General features: G+C 42.7%; 1 protein-coding gene across 1 annotated transcript in view; it reads right to left on the bottom strand.

Moving 5' to 3' along the window:
- Positions 1-881: 881 nt before the first annotated feature.
- LOC135530593 (copper-transporting ATPase 1-like) overlaps positions 882-26,731 on the bottom strand; it is a 59,406-nt gene continuing 33,556 nt past the window's right edge. The window contains exons 10-22 of the mRNA XM_064958894.1: positions 25,944-26,177; positions 25,174-25,265; positions 24,467-24,594; positions 23,601-23,755; positions 23,222-23,356; positions 19,526-19,720; positions 19,109-19,291; positions 17,906-18,119; positions 14,948-15,094; positions 12,908-13,050; positions 11,425-11,628; positions 4,588-4,808; positions 882-2,143 (exon numbers count right to left, since the gene is read on the bottom strand). Coding sequence (XP_064814966.1) covers positions 1,870-2,143; positions 4,588-4,808; positions 11,425-11,628; positions 12,908-13,050; positions 14,948-15,094; positions 17,906-18,119; positions 19,109-19,291; positions 19,526-19,720; positions 23,222-23,356; positions 23,601-23,755; positions 24,467-24,594; positions 25,174-25,265; positions 25,944-26,177 — 2,325 coding nt within the window. The 3' untranslated portion in view covers positions 882-1,869. The remainder of the gene's footprint in view (positions 2,144-4,587; positions 4,809-11,424; positions 11,629-12,907; positions 13,051-14,947; positions 15,095-17,905; positions 18,120-19,108; positions 19,292-19,525; positions 19,721-23,221; positions 23,357-23,600; positions 23,756-24,466; positions 24,595-25,173; positions 25,266-25,943; positions 26,178-26,731) is intronic.

A 26,731-nucleotide genomic window follows, 5' to 3' on the forward strand; every position in this document is an offset into this window, starting at 1 on the left:
GGCGGACAGACCCGAGATCACAGTGGTGGAAAAAGGATCCAATTGTCAAACTTGAGTAAAAGTATAGATACCTTACTAGAAAGTTACTCAAGTAAAAGTGAAAGTCACCCAGTAAAATCCTACTTGTCTAAAAGCATTTGGTTTTAAATATACTTAAGTATGAAAAGTACATTTACTTGCTAAAATATACTTAAGCATCAAAAGTAAAAGTATTTATAATTTAAAATTCCTTATATGAAGCGAAGAGGACAGCCCCATGTTCTTGTTTTTAAAATGTAGTGTGACCCTGGCTCTCCTGACAACACACAGACATTATTTACAAAAGATCACACTTGTTAAGTAAGTCCGCCAGTTCAGAGGCATGACCCACGTGTTCTCTTGATAAGTGTGTGAATCTCACAAGTTTTCTGTATTCAAGTATTCAAAATGTAACGAGTACTTCGGGTTGTCAGGGGAAAATATATGGAGTAAAAAGTACAATATTTTCTTTAGGAATGAAGTGGAGTAAAAGTTGTCCAAAATATAAATAGTGAAGTACAGATACCCCCCAAAAATTACTTCAGTAGTACTTTCAAGTATTTTTTACTTAAGTACTTAACACCACTGCTAGATCAGCACTGGTATAGCAGACTGTCAGTGAATGAAGTGGAGTAAAAATATAAATAGTGAAGTACAGATACCCCCAACAAACTACCTCAGTGGTACTTTCAAGTATTTTTTACTTAAGTACTTTAAAACCACTGCTAGATCAGCACTGGTATAGCCGACTGTCATGGATTGTACAGGCAGGATTTGGACCACAGCAGCATCGTAATCTACCAATCAGTGTCCTTATCACCATACACATTCAGTACAAAAAACAACCTGGTCCTCCTGCAGACGCCTGCTCAGTGCAGCGTTATCTTTGAAATGTGTTGGACTTTGAGAGAGAGAGAGAGAGAATGAATGAACCTTACTTGCTTTGGCAATGTTAACACATGTTACCCATGCCAATAAAGCCCCTTGAATTGAATTGAATTGAGAGAGAGAGAGAGTCTACAATTGGCACTTGGAGTAACGTTTACTGGTACACATGGTTCCATAAGTGTTCTGTAGAAAGAGATCCTTAGAGTTTATACGTCATACTGTACATTCTTAAATGATTGCTCACATACAGTATGTATTTCCTGATTTGAGAAACCAATGTTTACAATGGAAACATTGAGATGACAAATGACTTTGTTTTCCAAGGAAAATATATGACAAAGTACAAATAAGTACTGTGATAATTGTTTTTACGTTTTTTTAAATAAGGCTAACATAAACACTCTTATATAATCATAATACGCAACAGCATAATTATTATACTTCTGGTCCCTCAGAAGGAAAAAGGAACTCATATTAAGTACATTTTAACATCGGGGGCACCATTTTAGAGTGTCTTTGGACAGATGTCAAATATAGTCTCTGCAAACCTTCATATTATAAACACATAGAAAAAAGACAGCACATCTTCCTAGCGGCTGACACCTGCATTGTCTTTCAACAGATACTCTCAAACCCCTGAACAAAGAGAGCCAGAGATCCTATAAACCCTAGTGTAAGATCCCTTCACCGTGTAGCCGTTGACAAAAGATATTTTGGCATGAAGTCCTCCCAAGCATCCATTAGAGTGCACACTGTCAGTCAGACAGAGGGTGAGGGGCAACAGAAAGGCTTTTTCAAGTCAAAAGATGCTGCCCTGGGGGCACCTGTATAGCTGGACAGGAAAATTAACCTATGTAACCCACTTAGTTAGCATGGGCTAGCTTTCGCTACCTTAAGTTAGCTTAGCTTAGCCGAGCATATAATGGCTAAACCAAGCTTAAGTTAGCATAGACTAACCTAGCCTCAGACAAACTCCTCCTCGCAGTGGGCCTCCCCCACCAGCAATGAGTATTTGTTGGAGTCGCTGAAGGCCATGCAGTTGAGGGAGTGCTTTGATTGGAGGGAGTTAATGAATGTGCGGAAGAAGTTGACGACACGGTCAAATAGCCTAAACTTGGGGGAGGGGCGGCGCAAATCGCCCATGCCGATGTGGACGCTGACATCTGATAGGCTTACAGCGTGTCTCTTTTGACTGCCCAAACGAGACTCCAGCAGCTCAGCACTGGGCTTAGTGTAGCTACAAACAGAGAGAGAGAGAGAGGAGAGTTAGTGTAACTAGAAACACAGAGAGATAGGAGAGTTAGTGTAACTACAAACAGACAGAGAGGAGAGTTAATGTAACTAGAAACACAGAGAGATAGGAGAGTTAGTGTAACTACAAACAGACAGAGGAGAGTTAGTGTAACTAGAAACACAGAGAGATAGGAGAGTTAGTGTAACTACAAACAGACAGAGAGAGGAGAGTTAATGTAACTAGAAACACAGAGAGATAGGAGAGTTAGTGTAACTACAAACAGACAGAGGAGAGTTAGTGAAACTACAAACAGAGAGAGGAGAGTTACTGTAGCTACAAACAGAGAGAGAGAGGATAGTTAGTGTAACTAGAAACACAGAGAGATAGGAGAGTTAGTGTAACTACAAACAGACAGAGAGAGAGAGAGGAGAGTTAGTGTAACTACAAACAGAGAGAGGAGAGTTAGTGTAACTACAAACAGAGAGGAGAGTTAGTGTAACTACAAACAGAGAGAGGAGAGTTAGTGTAACTACAAACAGAGAGAGGAGAGTTAGTGTAACTACAAACAGAGAGAGGAGAGTTAGTGAAACTACAAACAGAGAGAGGAGAGTTAGTGTAACTACAAACAGAGAGGAGAGTTAGTGTAACTACAAACAGAGAGAGGAGAGTTAGTGTAACTACAAACAGAGAGGAGAGTTAGTGTAACTACAAACAGAGAGGGGAGAGTTAGTGTAACTACAAACAGAGAGAGGAGAGTTAGTGTAACTACAAACAGAGAGAGGAGAGTTAGTGTAACTACAAACAGAGAGAGGAGAGTTAGTGAAACTACAAACAGAGAGGAGAGTTAGTGTAACTACAAACAGAGAGAGGAGAGTTAGTGTAACTACAAACAGAGAGGAGAGTTAGTGTAACTACAAACAGAGAGAGGAGAGTTAGTGTAACTACAAACAGAGAGGAGAGTTAGTGTAACTACAAACAGAGAGAGGAGAGTTAGTGTAACTACAAACAGAGAGAGGAGAGTTAGTGTAACTACAAACAGAGAGGAGAGTTAGTGTAACTACAAACAGAGAGAGGAGAGTTAGTGAAACTACAAACAGAGAGAGGAGTGTTAGTGTAGCTACAAACAGAGAGAGAGAGGAGTGTTAGTGTAACTACAAACAGAGAGGAGAGTTAGTGTAACTACAAACAGAGAGGAGAGGAGAGTTAGTGTAGCTACAAACAGAGAGAGAGAGGAGTGTTAGTGTAACTACAAACAGAGAGGAGAGTTAGTGTAACTACAAACAGAGAGGAGAGTTAGTGTAACTACAAACAGAGAGAGGAGAGTTAGTGTAGCTACAAACAGAGAGAGAGAGGAGAGTTAGTGTAACTACAAACAGAGAGAGGAGTGTTAGTGTAGCTACAAACAGAGAGCGAGAGGAGAGTTAGTGTAACTACAAACAGAGAGGAGAGTTAGTGTAACTACAAACAGAGAGAGGAGAGTTAGTGTAGCTACAAACAGAGAGAGAGAGGAGTGTTAGTGTAGCTACAAACAGAGAGAGAGAGGAGTGTTAGTGTAGCTACAAACAGAGAGAGAGAGAGGAGTGTTAGTGTAACTACAAACAGAGAGAGAGGAGTGTTAGTGTAGCTACAAACAGAGAGAGAGAGAAGAGAGTTAGTGTAGCTACAAACAGAGAGAGAGAGGAGTGTTAGTGTAACTACAAACAGAGAGAGAGAGAGGAGTGTTAGTGTAGCTACAAACAGAGAGAGAGGAGTGTTAGTGTAACTACAAACAGAGAGAGGAGTGTTAGTGTAGCTACAAACAGAGAGAGAGAGAGGAGTGTTAGTGTAACTACAAACAGAGAGAGAGAGAGGAGTGTTAGTGTAACTACAAACAGAGAGAGAGAGAGGAGAGTTAGTGTAACTACAAACAGAGAGGAGAGTTAGTGTAACTACAAACAGAGAGAGAGAGAGAGAGGAGTGTTAGTGTAACTACAAACAGCGAGAGAGAGGAGAGTTAGTGTAACTACAAACAGAGAGAGAGAGGAGAGTTAGTGTAACTACAAACAGAGAGAGGAGTGTTAGTGTAACTACAAACAGAGAGGAGAGTTTGATACACACAGAAACAGAAACCATAACACACTAAGACTCTACAAGTTGTAGTTCAGTTCTGAAATTTAGAGTAACTCCAAGAAGAGGGTGGTTAGGAGACCCACCCACACACCCACCCACCCACCCACACACCCACCCACCCACCCACCCACACACCCACCCACCCACACACACACCCACACACCCACCCACCCACACACCCCCCCCCCCCCCACACACACACACACACACACACCCACCCACCCACCCACCCACCCACCCACCCACCCACCCACCCACCCACCCACACTACACACACTACACACACTACACACATACCACAGCTTGATGGTAAACTGGCACCTGGTCTGCTAACTCACCATTTGAGTAGTAGAGAGGACAGCACCACAGAGACAGAGGAGAGGGCCATGGCAGCAGAACCCATCCACGGCTGGAGAACCAGACCAACAGGCATGAACACCCCAGCAGCGATAGGGATCCCCACCAGGTTATAGACCAGGGCAAACACAAAGTTGATCCTGATTCTCTTGACGGTCTTCTTGGACAGGTCAATACTCCCCACCACATCCAGCAGGTCATTCTGTGGACAATGGAGAGAGAGGTAGAGAGAGTGATTGGGGTAGAGACAGAGGGAAAAGAGAGAGAGTGTGATGGGTGAGAAAGAGAAATGGGGAGAGAGAGAGAAAGAGAGAAAGAGCGAGAGAGCGAGAAAGAGAGAGATAGAGATGGGGGAGATGAAAACTTAGTATGTGATAGTGAGCTTTACCACTTCTATATTACTATACCATCTTGCAATTCATAAAAACTCATTTTGGAGGCAGACAGAGGACAGGGAGGCAGACAGAGGACAGGGAGGCAGACAGAGGACAGGGAGGCAGACAGACATTAACATGTGAAGATTAACCCTGTCTTTCAAAGAAAATTCGTAAAAATTCAAATAACTTCACAGATCTTCATTGTGAAGGGTTTGACTTCTTCGATATAGGGGGCGCCATTTTAATTTTTGGATAAAAAAACGTTCCCGTTTTAAACAAGATATTTTGTCACGAAAAGATGCTCAACTATGCATATAATTGACAGCTTTGGAAAGAAACACTCTGACGTTTCAAAAACTGCAAAGATATTGTCTGTGAGTGCCCCAGAACTAATGCTACAGGCGAAACCAAGATTAAATTTCATACAGGAAATGCCCCAGATTTTGAATGCGCTGTGTTCCAATGTCTCCTTATATGGCTGTGAATGCACCAGGAATGAGCCTATACTTTCTGTCGTTTCCCCAAGGTGTCTGCAGCATTGTGATGTATTTGTAGGCATATCATTGGAAGATTGACCATAAGAGACTACATTTACAAGGTGTCCGCTTGGGGTCCTCCGTCGAAATTATTGCGCAATCTCCAGCTGCATCCACTTTTCCATTAGGTTCAGAGGAGAAAGGCAACTGCCACGAATGATTTATCATTTATCAAAACACCTTGAGGATTGATTCTAAACAACGTTTGCCATGTTTCTGTCGATATTATGGAGTTAATTTGGAAAAAAGTTTGGCGTTGTAATGACTGAATTTTCGTGTTTTTTCTTAGCCAAACGTGATGAACAAAACTGAGCGATTTCTCCTACACAAATAATATTTTCGGAAAAACTGAACATTTGCTATCTAACTGAGTCTCCTCATTGAAAACATCTGAAGTTCTTCAAAGGTAAATTATTTTATTTGAATGCTTTTCTTGTTTTGTGAAAATGTTTCCTTGCAGCATGCTAGGCTTAATGCAATGCTTTTCTTGTTTTGTGAAAATGTTTCCTTGCAGCATGCTAGGCTTAATGCTATGCTAGCTATCAATACTCTTACACAAATGCTTGTGTAGCTTTGGTTGAAAAGCATATTTTGAAAATCTGAGATGACAGTGTTGTTAACAAAAGGTAAAGCTTGTGAGCCAATATATTTATATCATTTCATTTGCGATTTTCATGAATAGTTAACGTTGCGTTATGCTAATGAGCTTGAGGCTATGATTACGCTCCCGGATACGGGATTGCTCAACGCTAGAGGTTAAACAATGTTTCCCATGCTTGTTCAATGAACCATAAACAATTAATGAACATGCACCTGTGGAACGGTCGTTAAGACACTAACAGCTTACAGACGGTAGGCAATTAAGGTCACAGTTATGAAAACTTAGGACACTAAAGAGGCCTTTCTACTGGCTCTGAAAAACACCAAAAGAAAGATGCCCAGGGTCCCTGCTCATTTGAGTGAACGTGCCTTAGGCATGCTGCAAGGAGGCATGAGGACTGCAGATCATTTAAGTACATTTAAGTCATTTAGCAGACGCTCTTATCCAGAGCGACTTACAAATTGGTGAATTCACCTTCTGACATCCAGTGGAACAGCCACTTTACAATAGTGCATCTAAATCATTTAAGGGGGGGGTGAGAAGGATTACTTTATCCTATCCTAGGTATTCCTTGAAGAGGTGGGGTTTCAGGTGTCTCCGGAAGGTGGTGATTGACTCCGCTGTCCTGGCGTCGTGAGGGAGTTTGTTCCACCATTGGGGGGCCAGAGCAGCGAACAGTTTTGATTGGGCTGAGCGGGAACTGTACTTCCTCAGTGGTAGGGAGGCGAGCAGGCCAGAGGTGGATGAACGCAGTGCCCTTGTTTGGGTGTAGGGCCTGATCAGAGCCTGGAGGTACTGCGGTGCCGTTCCCCTCGGCCAGGCCAGGGCATTAAATTGCAATGTCCATACTGTGAGACACCTAAGACAGTGCTACAGGGAGACAGGACTGACAGCTGATCATCCTCGCAGTGGCAGACCACGTGTAACAACACCTGCACAGGATCGGTACATCCGAACAACACACCTGCGGGACAGGTACATCTGAACATCACACCTGCAGGACAGGTACAGGATGGCAACAACAACTGCCCGAGTTACACCAGGAACGCACAATCCCTCCATCAGTGCTCAGACTGTCCACAATAGGCTGAGAGAGGCTGGGCTGAGGGCTTGTTGGCCTGTTGGAAAAGGCAGGTCCTCACCAGACATCACCGGCTACAACATCGCCTATAGGCACAAGCCCACCGTCGCTGGACCAGACAGGACTGGCAAAAAGTGCTCTTCTCTGACGAGTCGCGGTTTTGTCTCACCAGGGGTGATGGTCGGATTTGCGTTTATTGTTGAAGTAATGAGCGTTACACCGAGGCCTGTACTCTGGAGCGGTATCGATTTGGAGATGGAGGGTCCGTCATGGTCTGGGGCGGTGTGTCACAGCATCATCGGACTGAGTTTGTTGTCATTGCAGGCAATTTCAATGCTGTGCGTTACAAGGAAGACATCCTCCTCCCTCATGTGGTACCCTTCCTGCAGGCTCACCCTGACATGACCCTCCAGTATGACAATGCCACCAGCTATACTGCTCGTTCTGTGCATGATTTCCTGCAAGACAGGAATGTCAGTGATCTGCCATGGCCAGCGAAGAGCCCGGATCTTAAACCCATTGAGCATGTCTGGGACCTGTTGGATCGGAGTGTGAGGGCTAGGGCCATTCCCTCCAGAAATGTCCAGGAACTTGCAGGTGCCTTGGTGGGAGAGTGGGGTAACATCTCACAGCAAGAACTGGCAAATCTGGTGCAGTCCATGAGGAGGAAATGCACTGCAGTACTTAATGCAGCTGGTGGCCACACCAGATACTGACTGTTACTTTTGATGTTGACCCCCCCTTTGTTCAGGGACACATTATTCCATTTCTGTTAGTCACATGTCTGTGGAACTTGTTCAGTTTATGTCTCAGTTGTTGAATGTTAAATTTGCTGAAAATAAACACAGTTTCCTTTTTTGCTGAGTTTATTAACATGTAGAGATTATTAGACATGTTAACATGTAGAGATTATTAGACACACTAACATGTAGAGACTATTTGAAATACCACGGTGTCCGTTAGGAAATGTACCTGACCCATATGCATTGGGTACGGAACCTGATTAGGGCGTCCACCCACAGTGTTCAGAATAATTAACCTGATTAGGGCGGCCACCCACAGTGTTTAGAATAATTAACCTCTTACACTTATGGTGGCGCTATTTCATTTTTGGAAGAAAAACGTTCCCGTTTTAAACAAGATATTTTGTCACAAAAAGATGCTCGACTATGCATATAATTGCTACTGTTCGAAAGAAAACACTCTGACGTGTCCAGAAATACAAATATCTTCTCTGTGCGTGCCCTTTAACGTGAGCTTCAGGCAAAACCAAGATGACTTGGCATCCAGGAAATGACAAGGATTTTTGAGGCTCTGTCTTTCATGATCTCCTTATATGGCTGTGAACGCAAGAGGAATGAGTCTGCCCTTTCTGTCGTTTCCCCAAGGTGTCTGCAGCATTGTGACGTATTTGTAGGCAGATCGTTGGAAGATTGACCATAAGAGACCACATTTACCACGTGTCCGCCCGGTGTCCTGCGCCGAAATTGGTGCGCAAAAGTCACCTGCCAGTATTTTTCCATGGGGCACAGAGAGAGAAGCAAGCTTCCAAGAACTGCATGTCAATGAAGAGATATGTGAAAAAACACCTTGAGGATTGATTCCAAACAACGTTTGCCATGTTTCGGTCGATATTATGTAGTTAATCCGGAAAAAGTTTCACGTTGTAGGTGACTGCATTTTCGGTTCGTTTCGGTAGCCAGGCGCAATGTAGAAAACGGAACGATTTCTCCTACACACAGACGCTTTCAGGAAACACTGCGCATTTGGTATGTGGCTGGGAGTCTCCTCATTGAAAACATCAGAAGCTCTTCAAAGGTAAATGATTTTATTTATTTGGTTATCTGGCTTTTGTGGAAATGTTGCGTGCTACATGTTACACAAAATGCTATGCTAGCTTTGCATACTCTTACACAAATTAGTCAATTTCTATGGTTCAAAAGCATATTTTGAAAATCTGAGATGACAGTGTTGTTAAGAAAAGGCTAAGCTTGAGAGCAAACGCATTATTTTAATTTTATTTGCGATTTTCAGAAATCGTTAACGTTGCGTTATGCTAATGAGCCTGAGGCTTAGTCACAATCCCGGATCCGGGATGGGGAGTTTCAAGAGGTTAACCTGATTAGGGCGTCCACCCACAGTGTTCAGAATAATTAACCTGATTAGGGCGTCCACCCACAGTGTTTAGAATAATTAACCTGATTAGGGCGTCCACCCACAGTGTTTAGAATAATTAACCTGATTAGGGCGTCCACCCACGGTGTTCAGAATGACAGAAATCACATTTACATTATGGTAATTCATTTTAACAGAACAATTTGAGGATTGTATTTGAAGATCCAACAGGATGCGTCTTTCTTGCTGAATTCTGACAGGATGTGTTCCTTCTTGCTGAATTCTGACAGGATGTGCTCCTTCTTACTGAATTCTGACAGGATGTGTTCCTTCTTACTGAATTCTGACAGGATGTGCTCCTTCTTACTGAATTCTGACAGGATGTGTTCCTTCTTACTGAATTCTGACAGGATGCGTTCCTTCTTACTGAATTCTGACAGGATGTGCTCCTTCTTGCTGAATTCTGACAGGATGTGTTCCTTCTTGCTGAATTCTGACAGGATGTGTTCCTTCTTGCTGAATTCTGACAGGATGTGCTCCTTCTTACTGAATTCTGACAGGATGTGTTCCTTCTTGCTGAATTCTGACAGGATGTGCTCCTTCTTACTGAATTCTGACAGGATGTGTTCCTTCTTGCTGAATTCTGACAGGATGTGCTCCTTCTTGCTGAATTCTGACAGGATGTGCTCCTTCTTGCTGAATTCTGACAGGATGTGTTCCTTCTTGCTGAATTCTGACAGGATGTGTTCCTTCTTGCTGAATTCTGACAGGATGTGTTCCTTCTTACTGAATTCTGACAGGATGTGTTCCTTCTTGCTGAATTCTGACAGGATGTGTTCCTTCTTACTGAATTCTGACAGGATGCGTCCTTCTTACTGAATTCTGACAGGATGTGCTCCTTCTTACTGAATTCTGATGTGCACTTTAAAGATGTTAGAACAACTGTCCTCAGCCAACAAGACGAGTAACAAACAGCTACATCACTAGCCTGTCAATCTACTATCTCCCATAGTAGAAAAGTGGAAATTTTCTGTTGGTCACCTTGTCGTTCAGTGCAAGAAAGAAATATCCTATTCCAAACAGACTCTGGGACAGTTGTGGGAAGATAGATCCCAAATTCATACAACCAGTAGGCCTAAGATACATTTGAAAAAAAACCCGTTAAAAATCAATGAGTCTGATGCAACAGATCAGAACGTTTATGTTATTAAAATGTTGATCAACTATTATTTATTCACCTTATAAGCACAGCAATGCACACAGGCAGTAGGCTACACGCGAATGTGCATTCCATAATGCAATTTGCAGGAAAACACTGTTGTCAAAAAGTCTCTCTACATGTGAGCGGTTTCATGTGACTAAGAAACCTAGAAAGAAGGGAGATCTAAGGATGCAACAACTAGCATGGGTTGCTAATATGACTAGGATTGTGCCTTTGGCTACTGGACATTGAAAGAAAGTTGATTTGAAAACCAATAGAACACGAAAAAAAATGCTACTGGCTTCAATTGCATATGGAAATCTTTATAAAATAATTGCCTCCATGACATATATGGTAGGATATATGTTTTCAAAATGTATACTGCCGCCTGCCTACCATTGTCTATACACTTTAATGGCAAGCGAGCTTCATTTACCAGGTGAGAAATAAACAGGTTTTAACACACATTTGCATTTAGAATGGTTGTGCACTTAATAAAAAGCATGTTTCACTCCAGCATCAATGAACAGGCTGTTTGAGAAGTTGTAGCAGCAGCTCTCACTCTGACAGATTTCCGCTCATCATGCTGTGATGAATATGATACACAACGACTAACGAAGCTCCAATTTAATTCCACTAAACTATGCAAATGAACCAAAAGACCAATAAGCATGCCAGGTCAAATGTATTTCCATCAATGGCTAAAAAGCATCGTTTTGAAATGGGATTTTTATTTCTCTTGTCCTGGGCAATTAATATTTTATTCATCAGTTATTCATTTTTTATTTCATGTTTTGGGCCAAAAGTCAGCTATTACCGGATAACGGAAACCCTGAGACAGACAGACATATTAACATGCACAGATTATCATCCATCCATAAACCCAGTCTTGCCCTCTTCTCCTCACCCTGATCAGCACCACGTCAGCTGCCTCTATGGCCACGTCAGAGCCAGTTCCTATGGCGATGCCAACGTCTGCCATGGCCAGAGCGGGCGAGTCGTTGACCCCGTCACCCACCATGGCCACCCTCTTCCCTGCCTGCTGCAGCTGCTCTACCATGGCCACCTTGTGGGACGGCAGCAGCTCCGCAAACACCTCCCTGATGCCCACCTGGAGGGGACAGAGAGACAGCTAAATGACAGTTCACAACCTACAATAAAACTACATTTACACCTTCCTGATGCCCACCTGGAGGGGACAGAGAGACAGCTAAATGACAGTTCACAACCTACAATAAAACTACATTTACACCTTCCTGATGCCCACCTGGAGGGGACAGAGAGACAGCTAAATGACAGTTCACAACCTACAATAAAACTACATTTACACCTCCCTGATGCCCACCTGGAGGGGACAGAGAGACAGCTAAATGACAGTTCACAACCTACAATAAAACTACATTTACACCTTCCTGATGCCCACCTGGAGGGGACAGAGAGACAGCTAAATGACAGTTCACAACCTACAATAAAACTACATTTACACCTCCCTGATGCCCACCTGGAGGGGACAGAGAGACAGCTAAATGACAGTTCACAACCTACAATAAAACTACATTTACACCTCCCTGATGCCCACCTGGAGGGGACAGAGAGACAGCTAAATGACAGTTCACAACCTACAATAAAATTACATTTACACCTTCCTGATGCCCACCTGGAGGGGACAGAGAGACAGCTAAATGACAGTTCACAACCTACAATAAAACTACATTTACACCTTCCTGATGCCCACCTGGAGGGGACAGAGAGACAGCTAAATGACAGTTCACAACCTACAATAAAACTACATTTACACCTCCCTGATGCCCACCTGGAGGGGACAGAGAGACAGCTAAATGACAGTTCACAACCTACAATAAAACTACATTTACACCTCCCTGATGCCCACCTGGAGGGGACAGAGAGACAGCTAAATGACAGTTCACAACCTACAATAAAACTACATTTACACCTCCCTGATGCCCACCTGGAGGGGACAGAGAGACAGCTAAATGACAGTTCACAACCTACAATAAAACTACATTTACACCTCCCTGATGCCCACCTGGAGGGGACAGAGAGACAGCTAAATGACAGTTCACAACCTACAATAAAACTACATTTACACATCCCTGATGCCCACCTGGAGGGGACAGAGAGACAGCTAAATGACAGTTCACAACTTACAATAAAACTACATTTACACCTTCCTGATGCCCACCTGGAGGGGACAGAGAGACAGCTAAATGACAGTTCACAACCTACAATAAAACTACATTTGGGTTCTTTAGCAGATGCCCTTATCCAGAGTGACTTACAAAACAACTTTCATTTTCATCTGTAATGAATGTTCTGGTTTACATCATACATTCATAAAAATCCCAAGCCAAGCCAGTCCTCTCACCTACCTGAGCAGCGATGTCCCGTGCTGTCTTGCTGTTGTCTCCAGTCATCAGAATCACCTCCAGACCCATGGCCTGCAGGGTGTGAACCGCTAAACCTGCCTCTGGCTTCACTGTGTCTGCTATGGCTATCATGGCACATAGCAGACCTACACAGAGCAAGAGGGAGAGAGGGACAGGGAGCGAGAAACAGGGAGAGAGAAAGAGAGAGACAGGAAGAGAGAGAGAGAGGAAGAGAGAGAGAGAGAGACAGGAAGAGAGAGAGAGACAGGAAGAGAGAGAGAGACAGGAAGAGAGAGAGAGACAGGAAGAGAGAGAGAGACAGGAAGAGAGAGAGAGAGAGAGGAAGAGAGACAGGAAGAGAGACAGGAAGAGAGAGAGAGAGAGAGAGACAGGAAGAGAGAGAGAGAGACAGGAAGAGTGAGAGAGAGACAGGAAGAGAGAGAGAGAGAGACAGGAAGAGAGAGAGAGAGAGAGACAGGAAGAGAGAGAGAGAGAGACAGGAAGAGAGAGAGAGAGAGACAGAAGAGAGAGAGAGAGAGACAGGAAGAGAGAGAGAGAGAGACAGGAAGAGAGAGAGAGAGAGACAGGAAGAGAGAGAGAGAGACAGGAAGAGAGAGAGAGAGACAGGAAGAGAGAGAGAGAGACAGGAAGAGAGAGACAGGAAGAGGGAGAGACAGGAAGAGGGAGAGACAGGAAGAGAGAGAGAGACAGGAAGAGAGAGAGAGAGGAAGAGAGAGAGACAGGAAGAGAGAGAGAGACAATGGGAGAGGGAGGGGGAGGTAGGTGACAGAGAGAGAGGGTGGTTGTAGACAGACAGACAATGGTTATAGACAAAGGGTGGTTATATATTCAGCACCACAATTGATTAAATGGTTGGAAACTCCTAAGGCTACGTTCCAATATCCATACCAGAATCTAAAATGAAGCAATACGTTCCAAAGTTTGTGGTCAATTAGAAATGTCCTTGTTTTTGAAAGAAGCACATTTTTTGTCCATTAAAATAACATCAAATTGATCATAAATACAGTGTAGACATTGTTAATGTTGTAAATGACTATTGTAGCTGGAAACAGCAGATGTTTTAATGGAATATCTACATAGGTGTAGATATCTAACCAGAATATAAAGGGGAGTGGGAGACCCCAGTGCACAACTGACCAAGAGGACAAGTACATCACTGTCTAGTTTGAGAAACAGACGCCTCACAAGTCCTTAACTGGCAACTTCATTAAATAGTACCCACAAAACACCAGTCTCAGCGTCAACAGTGAAGAAGCGACTCCGGGATACTGGCCTTCTAGGCAGAGCTCCTCTGTCCAGTGTTCCTCTGTCCAGTGTTCCTCTGTCCAGTGTTCCTCTGTCCAGTGTTCCTCTGTCCAGTGTTCCTCTGTCCAGTGTTCCTCTGTCCAGTGTTCCTCTGTCTGTGTTCTTTTGCCCATCTTAAACTTTTCTTTGGCCAGTCTGAGATATGGCTTTTTCTTTTCAACTCTGCCTAGAAGGCCAGCATCCCGGAGTCGCCTCTTCACTGTTGACGTTGAGACTGGTGTTTTCAGGGTACTATTTAATGAAGTTGCCAGTTGAGGATTTGTGAGGTGCCAGTCCGCTGTACTGTGATCTTCAGTTTCTTGGTAACTTCTCACATGAAATAGCCATCATTTCTCAGAACAAGAACAGACTGACGAGTTTCAGAAGAAAGGTCTTTGTTTCTGGCCATTTTGATCCTGTAATCGAACCCACAAATGCTGATGCTCCAGATACTCAATTAGTCTAAAGAAGGCCAGTATTATTTCTTCTTTAATCAGAACAACAGTTTTCAGCTGTGCAGAAATAATTGCAAAAGGGTTTTCTAATGATAAATTAGCCTTTTAAAATTATAAACTTGGATTAGCTAACACAACGTGCCATTGGAACACAGGAGTGATGGTTGCTGATAATGGGCCTCTGTACGCCTATGTAGATATTCCATTAAAAATCAGCTCTTTCTAGCTACAATAGTCAATTACAACATTAACAATGTCTACACTGTATTTCTGATCAACTCACTGTCGACAGCCACCAGTACAGCAGTGCGTCCTCTGCGTTCATGTTCAGTCATGGTCTCGTCAACATCAGGTCTGATCTGCAGTCCGTTCCTCCTCATCCACTCCCTGTTCCCCATCAACACCACGTAGGATGCTGTCTGCACCAGGGCTATAGAGGAACACACAGAGAGGTTACTGGCTCTCTATCAACACCAGGGCTATAGAGGAACACGCAGAGAGGTTACTGGCTCTCTATCAACACCAGGGCTATAGAGGAACACACAGAGAGGTTACTGGTTCTCTATCAACACCAGGGCTATAGAGGAACACACAGAGAGGTTACTGGCTCTCTATCAACACCAGGGCTATAGAGGAACACACAGAGAGGTTACTGGCTCTCTATCAACACCAGGGCTATAGAGGAACACACAGAGAGGTTACTGGCTCTCTATCAACACCAGGGCTATAGAGGAACACACAGAGAGGTTACTGGCTCTCTATCAACACCAGGGCTATAGAAGAACACACAGAGAGGTTACTGGCTCTCTATCAACACCAGGGCTATAGAGGAACACACAGAGAGGTTACTGGCTCTCTATCAACACCAGGGCTATAGAGGAACACACAGAGAGGTTACTGGCTTCCTATCAACACCAGGGCTATAGAGGAACACACAGAGAGGTTACTGGCTCTCTATCAACACCAGGGCTATAGAGGAACACACAGAGAGGTTACTGGCTCTCTATCAACACCAGGGCTATAGAGGAACACACAGAGAGGTTACTGGCTCTCTATCAACACCAGGGCTATAGAGGAACACACAGAGAGGTTACTGGCTCTCTATCAACACCAGGGCTATAGAGGAACACACAGAGAGGTTACTGGCTCTCTATCAACACCAGGGCTATAGAGGAACACACAGAGAGGTTACTGGCTCTCTATCAACACCAGGGCTATAGAGGAACACAGAGAGGTTACTGGCTCTCTATCAACACCAGGGCTATAGAGGAACACACAGAGAGGTTACTGGCTCTCTATCAACACCAGGGCTATAGAGGAACACACAGAGAGGTTACTGGCTCTCTATCAACACCAGGGCTATAGAGGAACACACAGAGAGGTTACTGGCTCTCTATCAACACCAGGGCTATAGAGGAACACACAGAGAGGTTACTGGTTCTCTATCAACACCAGGGCTATAGAGGAACACACAGAGAGGTTACTGGCTCTCTATCAACACCAGGGCTATAGAGGAACACACAGAGAGGTTACTGGCTCTCTATCAACACCAGGGCTATAGAGGAACACACAGAGAGGTTACTGGCTCTCTATCAACACCAGGGCTATAGAGGAACACACAGAGAGGTTACTGGCTCTCTATCAACACCAGGGCTATAGAGGAACACACAGAGAGGTTACTGGCTCCCTATCAACACCAGGGCTATAGAGGAACACACAGAGAGGTTACTGGTTCTCTATCAACACCAGGGCTATAGAGGAACATATAGAGAGGTTACTGGCTCTCTATCAACACCAGGGCTATAGAGGAACACACAGAGAAGTTACTGGCTCTCTATCAACACCAGGGCTATAGAGGAACACAGAGAGGTTACTGGCTCTCTATCAACACCAGGGCTATAGAGGAACACACAGAGAGGTTACTGGCTCTCTATCAACACCAGGGCTATAGAGGAACACACAGAGAGGTTACTGGCTCTCTATCAACACCAGGGCTATAGAGGAACACACAGAGAGGTTACTGGCTCCCTATCAACACCAGGGCTATAGAGGAACACACAGAGAGGTTACTGGCTCTCTATCAACACCAGGGCTATAGAGGAACACACAGAGAGGTTACTGGCTCTCTATCAGCACCAGGGCTATAGAGGAACACACAGAGAGGTTACTGGCTCTCTATCAACACCAGGGCTATAGAGGAACACACAGAGAGGTTACTGGCTCTCTATCAACACCAGGGCTATAGAGGAACACACAGAGAGGTTACTGGCTCTCTATCAACACCAGGGCTATAGAGGAACACACAGAGAGGTTACTGGCTCTCTATCAACACCAGGGCTATAGAGGAACACACAGAGAAGTTACTGGCTCTCTATCAACACCAGGGCTATAGAGGAACACACAGAGCGTTTACTGGCTCTCTATCAACACCAGGGCTATAGAGGAACACACAGAGAGGTTACTGGCTCTCTATCAACACCAGGGCTATAGAGGAACACACAGAGAGGTTACTGGCGCTCTATCAACACCAGGGCTATAGAGGAACACACAGAGAGGTTACTGGCTCTCTATCAACACCAGGGCTATAGAGGAACACACAGAGAGGTTACTGGCTCCCTATCAACACCAGGGCTATAGAGGAACACACAGAGAAGTTACTGGCTCTCTATCAACACCAGGGCTATAGAGGAACACACAGAGAGGTTACTGGCTCTCTATCAACACCAGGGCTATAGAGGAACACACAGAGAGGTTACTGGCTCTCTATCAACACCAGGGCTATAGAGGAACACACAGAGAAGTTACTGGCTCTCTATCAACACCAGGGCTATAGAGGAACACACAGAGAGGTTACTGGCTCTCTATCAACACCAGGGCTATAGAGGAACACACAGAGAGGTTACTGGCTCTCTATCAACACCAGGGCTATAGAGGAACATACAGAGAGGTTACTGGCTCTCTATCAGCACCAGGGCTATAGAGGAACACACAGAGGTTACTGGTTCTCTATCAACACCACGTAGGATGCTGTCTGCACCAGGGCTATAGAGGAACATAAAGGGGAATAGGGGTTAGACTAGAATGTAGGCAGAATGTATAGCATGCATTTAATCAATGCAGTGGAAACACAGGGGAATCTTTAGGCCTTGTGTTGAATAGTAATTGACAATAAGGGGTAACTTGTGTACTTATTCCACCTAAAATAGCGGTCCTATTTCAGACTACATATCCCAGTACGTACGGAGAGGCTGCGCGTCCATGATGAGGGGGTGTGATCCTGGCCTGGTTCTGCAGTCCCTGATCTGGAGCAGAATACTGTTTTCCTGGTTGTTGTCTTCACCTTCCTCCTGATGTTGTCTCAGCAGGGTCTCAGTGTTACTGACCTGGCATTGTATACCACAGCCTGGTACAGCCTGGAACTCAGCACACACACCAAGGGACTCTGTACCCAGCTCCTAATACAGAGACAGAGAGACAGATTAGTACACTTCATCTGGACCCGCAGTGACCGATAGGACACAAATATTTTGGAAGGTCTTCCAGACACATGGAATGATCAACTCACAAACTGTCTCCTACCTCTCAGAGGTTCAGATGGACTCACATGTTTACAGTACTTGGTGATGACATCAGATCCACCTGCTTACAGTACTTGGTGATGACATCAGATCCACCTGTTTACAGTACTTGGTGATGACATCAGACCCACCTGTTTACAGTACTTGGTGATGACATCAGACCCACCTGTTTACAGTACTCGGTGATGACATCAGACCCACCCGTTTACAGTACTCTGTGATGACATCAGACCCACCCGTTTACAGTACTCTGTGATGACATCAGACCCACCCGTTTACAGTACTCGGTGATGACATCAGACCCACCCGTTTACAGTACTCGGTGATGACATCAGACCCACCCGTTTACAGTACTCGGTGATGACATCAGACCCACCTGTTTACAGTACTCTGTGATGACATCAGACCCACCCGTTTACAGTACTCGGTGATGACATCAGACCCACCCGTTTACAGTACTCGGTGATGACATCAGACCCACCCGTTTACAGTACTCGGTGATGACATCAGACCCACCCGTTTACAGTACTCGGTGATGACATCAGACCCACCCGTTTACAGTACTCGGTGATGACATCAGACCCACCCGTTTACAGTACTCGGTGATGACATCAGACCCACCTGTTTACAGTACTCGGTGATGACATCAGACCCACCCATTTACAGTACTCGGTGATGACATCAGACCCACCTGTTTACAGTACTCGGTGATGACATCAGACCCACCTGTTTACAGTACTCGGTGATGACATCAGACCCACCTGTTTACAGTACTTGGTGATGACATCAGACCCACCTGTTTACAGTACTCGGTGATGACATCAGACCCACCCGTTTACAGTACTCGGTGATGACATCAGACCCACCTGTTTACAGTACTTGGTGATGGCAGCTCCCAGCGGGTGTTCACTGTTGTTCTCTGCAGTCCCTACGATGGCCAGCAGACGGGACCGAGGCATCATGTTCCCTTCCACTACTATCTTCACCTGGATGACTTTAGGAGCTCCGTAGGTGATGGTACCCGTCTTATCAAACACCACTGTCTGGATCTGGAAAATAAACCGGTTTTTTTTGTAACAAGGTAGGAATAAGGGAAGTATTTATGAAGCCAATCTCAGATCATTTACAACCATACACTTAGTTTCTGCTACAGTCACAGTTAAATAGATTCTGATCACAAACATGAGGCACAACATATCAAACCTAACTAATGATTTTTACTATCAACGTGATATTATTAGGTGATCGACTATGGTCTGATTGGTCGCATCTTCTCCCCTCACCTTGCGTGCCATCTCTAGTGGTTCCCCTCCCTTGATGAGGATACCGTTCTGAGCGCCCACCCCCGTGCCCACCATCACAGCTGTCGGGGTTGCCAAGCCCAAAGAGCAGGGGCAGGCGATACACAACACTGTGATGGAGGCCTGGAAGGCAAACCTGATCACAGCTTCTGCCTTGGAGATGCTCTTATCATAGCCCTGTAGAGGGAGACAGAGATGCTCTTATCATAGCCCTGTAGAGGGAGACAGAGATGCTCTTATCATAGCCCTGTAGAGGGAGACAGAGATGCTCTTATCATAGCCCTGTAGAGGGAGACAGAGATGCTCTTATCATAGCCCTGTAGAGGGAGACAGAGATGCTCTTATCATAGCCCTGTAGAGGGAGACAGAGATGCTCTTATCATAGCCCTGTAGAGGGAGACAGAGATGCTCTTATCATAGCCCAGTAGAGGGAGACAGAGAGACAGTGAAACAGGGGACCAGTCTGGGTTACATTTCAATAGTCTAATGTTGATTTCCTCTCCCTGCTTCCTCCCTTTGATCAACCTCAACGGTTTAAACAGGAAGTGGACATGTGACAGCAGATTCCCCTCTAGGCCTTTGCCATACTGCGCTCACGAAGAGGAGACAGGATTTAATTTAAAATGATGGAAATACATGATTTAGGTGGAATGATTGAGCAAAATAAACCCTCTGTAAAGGCTTTACATAGATATCAGTAGAGTATATCAACATAGTAAAGGATTTACATAGATATCAGTAGAGTATATCAACATAGTAAAGGCTTTACGTAGATATCTGTATAGTAAAGGTTTTACATAGATATCAGTAGAGTATATCAACATAGTAAAGGCTTTACATAGATATCAGTAGAGTATATCAACATAGTAAAGGTTTTACATAGATATCAGTAGAGTATATCAACATAGTAAAGGCTTTACATAGATATCTGTATAGTAAAGGCTTTACATAGATATCAGTAGAGTATATCAACATAGTAAAGGTTTTACATAGATATCAGTAGAGTATATCAACATAGTAAAGGCTTTACATAGATATCTGTATAGTAAAGGCTTTACATAGATATCAGTAGAGTATATCAACATAGTAAAGGTTTTACATAGATATCAGTAGAGTATATCAACATAGTAAAGGTTTTACATAGATATCAGTAGAGTATATCAACATAGTAAAGGCTTTACATAGATATCTGTATAGTAAAGGCTACACATAGATATCTGTATAGTAAAGGTTTTACATAGATATCTGTATAGTAAAGGCTACACATAGATATCTGTATAGTAAAGGCTTTACAGAGATATCTGTATAGTAAAGGCTACACATACATATCTGTATAGTAAAGGCTATACATAGATATCTGTATAGTAAAGGCTTTACATAGATATCTGTATAGTATATCAGTATAGTAAAGGCTTTACATAGATATCTGTATAGTATATCAGTATAGTAAAGGCTTTACACAGATATCTGTATAGTATATCAGTATAGTAAAGGCTTTACATAGATATCAGTATAGTAAAGGCTTTACATAGATATCTGTATAGTATATCAGTATAGTAAAGGCTTTACATAGATATCTGTATAGTATATCAGTATAGTAAAGGTTTTACATAGATATCTGTATAGTATATTAGCATAGTAAAGGCTTTACATAGATATCAGTATAGTAAAGGCTTTACATAGATATCTGTATAGTATATCAGTATAGTAAAGGCTTTACATAGATATCAGTATAGTATATTAGCATAGTAAAGGCTTTACATAGATATCAGTATAGTAAAGGCTTTACATAGATATCTGTATAGTATATCAGTATAGTAAAGGCTTTACATAGATATCTGTATAGTATATCAGTATAGTAAAGGTTTTACATAGATATCTGTATAGTATATTAGCATAGTAAAGGCTTTACATAGATATCAGTATAGTAAAGGCTTTACATAGATATCTGTATAGTATATCAGTATAGTAAAGGCTTTACATAGATATCTGTATAGTATATCAGTATAGTAAAGGTTTTACATAGATATCTGTATAGTATATCAGTATAGTAAAGGCTTTACATAGATGTCTGTATAGTAAAGGTTTTACATAGATATCTGTATAGTAAAGGCTTTACATAGATATCTGTATAGTATATCAGTACAGTAAAGGCTTTACATAGATATCTGTATAGTATATCAGTATAGAAAAGGCTTTACATAGATATCTGTATAGTATATCAGTATAGTAAAGGCTTTACATATATATCTGTATAGTAAAGGCTTTACACAGATATCTGTATAGTATATCAGTATAGTAAAGGCTTTACATAGATATCAGTATAGTAAAGGCTTTACATAGATGTCTGTATAGTATATCAGTATAGTAAAGGCTTTACATAGATATCTGTATAGTATATCAGTATAGTAAAGGCTTTACATAGATGTCTGTATAGTAAAGGTTTTACATAGATATCTGTATAGTATATCAGTATAGTAAAGGCTTTACATAGATATCTGTATAGTATATCAGTATAGTAAAGGTTTTACATAGATATCTGTATAGTATATCAGTATAGTAAAGGCTTTACATAGATATCTGTATAGTATATCAGTATAGTAAAGGCTTTACATAGATGTCTGTATAGTAAAGGTTTTACATAGATGTCTGTATAGTAAAGGCTTTACATAGATATCTGTATAGTATATCAGTATAGTAAAGGCTTTACATAGATGTCTGTATAGTAAAGGTTTTACATAGATGTCTGTATAGTAAAGGCTTTACATAGATGTCTGTATAGTAAAGGCTTTACATAGATATCTGTATAGTATATCAGTATAGTAAAGGCTTTACATAGATGTCTGTATAGTAAAGGCTTTACATAGATATCTGTATAGTATATCAGTATAGTAAAGGTTTTACATAGATGTCTGTATAGTTAAGGTTTTACATAGATATCTGTATAGTATATCAGTATAGTAAAGGCTTGACACAGATGTCTGTATAGTAAAGGCTTTACATAGATGTCTGTATAGTTAAGGTTTTACATAGATATCTGTATAGTATATCAGTATAGAAAAGGCTTGACACAGATGTCTGTATAGTAAAGGTTTTACATAGATATCTGTATAGTATATCAGTATAGTAAAGGCTTTACACAGATATCTGTATAGTATATCAGTATAGTAAAGGCTTTACATAGATATCTGTATAGTATATCAGTATAGTAAAGGCTTTACATAGATGTCTGTATAGTAAAGGCTTTACATAGATATCTGTATAGTATATCAGTATAGTAAAGGCTTTACATAGATGTCTGTATAGTAAAGGCTTTACATAGATATCTGTATAGTATATCAGTATAGTAAAGGCTTTACATAGATGTCTGTATAGTAAAGGCTTTACATAGATATCTGTATAGTATATCAGTATAGTAAAGGCTTGACACAGATGTCTGTATAGTAAAGGCTTTACATAGATATCTGTATAGTATATCAGTATAGTAAAGGTTTTACATAGATGTCTGTATAGTTAAGGTTTTACATAGATATCTGTATAGTATATCAGTATAGTAAAGGCTTTACACAGATATCTGTATAGTATATCAGTATAGTAAAGGCTTTACACAGATATCTGTATAGTATATCAGTATAGTAAAGGCTTTACATAGATATCTGTATAGTAAAGGTTACTCACAGGGAAGTATTTCTCCACCAGTGGAAAGTCGACAAAGCCAATGAGGATCCAGGCGAACAGAGTGAGGAGAGAAACCCCAACGATGAACGGGACAAAGTAGCCACTGATCTTATCTGCAAACTGCTGTATGGGAGCCTGCAGCGGAGAGGTCAGAGGTGACAGAGGTCAAATCTTAAAGCACAGGTCAGAGGTCACAGAGGTAAAGCTCTTCCAGCTCAGAACCAGTTAAAAATGTCTGAGGAGAATACTCCATCATGTGTTGCCCAGGGTCAGTTCTGTAAACATCACATATTGACAAGTACCTACATATCTTATCCAACTGAAACTCCAGGAAACCATTTACACAAAACTAACATATTACCACCACCACCACCCTCACCTTAGATGTCTGAGCCTCCTCCAGTAGTTTAACTATCTGAGACAGGGTTGTGTCCAGGCCTACGTGTGAAGCACTGACGAGCAGAGAGCCGTTCTGGTTGATAGAGCCAGCTATCACTGAGCTGCCTGGCTTCTTAGTCACTGGCATGGCCTCACCTGAGACAAGACACGTCAGAGAGGAGACATTAGCCAGGAACACAAGACACGTCAGAGAGGAGACATTAGCCAGGAACACAAGACACGCCAGAGAGGAGACATTAGCCAGGAACACAAGACACGTCAGAGAGGAGACATTAGCCAGGAACACAAAACACGTCAGAGAGGAGACATTAGCCAGGAACACAAAACACGTCAGAGACGAGATATTAGCCAGGAACACAAGACACGTCAGAGAGGAGACATTAGCAAGGAACACAAGACACGTCAGAGAGGAGACATTAGCCAGGAACACAAGACACGTCAGAGAGGAGACATTAGCCAGGAACACAAGACACGTCAGAGAGGAGACATTAGCCAGGAACACAAGACACGTCAGAGACGAGACATTAGCTAGGAAGACAAGACACGTCAGAGACGAGACATTAGCCAGGGACACAAGACACTTCAGAGACGAGATATTAGCTAGGAACACAAGACACTTCAGAGACGAGATATTAGCTAGGAACACAAGACACGTCAGAGAGGAGACATTAGCAAGGAACACAAGACACGTCAGAGAGGAGACATTAGCCAGGAACACAAAACACATCAGAGAGGAGACATTAGCTGGGAACACAAAACACGTAGTAGTGTTAAGGAAATGAGGACAGGAAGCTTCAGAAGCATCTTCTCCAGTATGGTCAGAGTTGATCCTCCACTGTAACCCACCTGTGATGAGAGACTCGTCAGCCATACTGTATCCCTCGATGACCCTCCCATCTACGGGGAACTTCCCTCCAGGAACCACCCTGACCACGTCTCCTCTCTGGACCAGCTCTACATCTACCTGCTCCTCACTGACACGGACAGAGAGACCCGCATGTAGTCAGGTTTACAATACACTGATTATATAACATATAAAGCCATATAAAGTCTCAAAGGGTTTGCTGTTCAATGTCAGCCTGGGGTCCGTTCTGATTAAACATTGAAATGAAACTTAAAAACACTTGAAACAGTAACAAATATCTGCCTTATCCAATTCCTAATCTCAGGGCCAGAAACCGTTTTGGTTAAGAGCAGAAACACCCAGGCTATCCAATTCCCAATCTCAGGGCCAGAAACCGTTTTGGTTAAGAGCAGAAACACCCAGGCTATCCAATTCCCAATCTCAGGGCCAGAAACCGTTTTGGTTAAGAGCAGAAACACCCAGGCTATCCAATTCCCAATCTCAGGGCCAGAAACCGTTTTGGTTAAGAGCAGAAACACCCAGGCTATCCAATTCCTAATCTCAGGGCCAGAAACCGTTTTGGTTAAGAACAGAAACACCCAGGCTATCCAATTCCCAATCTCAGGGCCAGAAACCGTTTTGGTTAAGAACAGAAACACCCAGGCTATCCAATTTCAGGTCTAGAAACAGGAGATCTTGAGTGAAGTACCTGAGGACAGACATGTCTGTGTTGAGAGTGACCACTGTGGCCTCGCTGGCCTGGAGGGACATCAGCTTGAACAGAGCCTCTGACGTCTTACCCTGGAGGAGAGAGACAAAGCAGGTTGCAATAGCTATATTCAAGAAACTTTTAGCTATGACACAGACGGATAACTTTGCATTAAAGAGACGTACTCCAGCTACAGAAATAACACCATGCTTTATCGCTACAACTGTACGTTACTATAAAGACGTAAAAGCATATATTCTAGAAGATATAGAGGTCCAGTACAACTGTACGTTACTATAAAGACGTAGAAGCATATATTCTAGAAGATAGAGGTCGAGTACAACTGTACGTTACTATAAAGACGTAGAAGCATATATTCTAGAAGATATAGAGGTCCAGTACAACTGTACGTTACCATAAAGACGTAGAAGCATATATTCTAGAAGATATAGAGGTCCATTACAACTGTTATGTAACTATAAAGACATAGAAGCATATATTATAGAAGATATAGAGGTCCATTACAACTGTTATGTAACTATAAAGATGTAGAAGCATATATTCTAGAAGATATAGATGTCCAGTACAACTTTTATGTAACTATAAAGACGTAGAAGTATATATTCTAGAAGATATACATGTCCAGTACAACTGTACGTTACTATAAAGACGTAGAAGCATATATTCTAGAAGATATAGAGGTCCAGTACAACTGTATGTTACTATAAAGACATAGAAGCATATATTCTAGAGATATACAGGTCCAGTACCTTGGCGATTTGCTCCAGCCAGCGCCCCAGCGAGATGAAGACAAAGAGCAAGGGGGGCGTGTCAAAGAAGGTGATGGGGTTGACCTTTGCCCTCTCTGTCATGGCAACCATGAGGATGACCACGGAGTAGGTGAAGGCTACGGAGGTGGCCAGCATGATGAGCACGTCCATGTTGGTTGTTTTGTGTTTCAGGGCCTTGTAGGCATGGGTGTAGAAGTTGCGCCCACCAATAAACTAAAGAGAGGAACGTTAGAGTAGGAAAAATATTAATTTCAGGTTTGATTTGAAAATGGCTTCCACACTTGGTTCACAAATGGTGATAATTATCTATTTTTACAGGGACAGTAATTAATCAACTTTTCAGTAGAAGAGGCGGTTTTAGCCAGCTGGCTAATTTTCAGCCCCAGTCCCTGGGCAGGTTATTAAAAACTATTACAATACAGACTATCATTGACCAGCCAGCACACGCAGAGCAACATAGGACAAGCAAGACATAGCATGCACACAGAGCAACATAGGACAAGCAAGACGTAGCATACAGACAGAGCAACATAGGACAAGCAAGACGTAGCATGCAGACAGAGCAACAACATCCTTGAGATGTTTCTACAACTTGGAGTCCACCAGTGTTAAATTAAATTAATTGGACATGATTTGGAAAGGCACATCTGTCTATATAAGGTCCAACAGTTGACAGTGCATGTCAGAGCAAAAACCAAGCCATGAGGTCGAAGGAGTTGTCCGAGACAGGATTGTGTCGAGGTACAGATCTGGAGAAGGGTACCAAA

Source organism: Oncorhynchus masou, unplaced genomic scaffold (assembly GCF_036934945.1).
Source record: "Oncorhynchus masou masou isolate Uvic2021 unplaced genomic scaffold, UVic_Omas_1.1 unplaced_scaffold_1389, whole genome shotgun sequence".
Taxonomy (NCBI): Eukaryota; Metazoa; Chordata; class Actinopteri; order Salmoniformes; family Salmonidae; genus Oncorhynchus; species Oncorhynchus masou.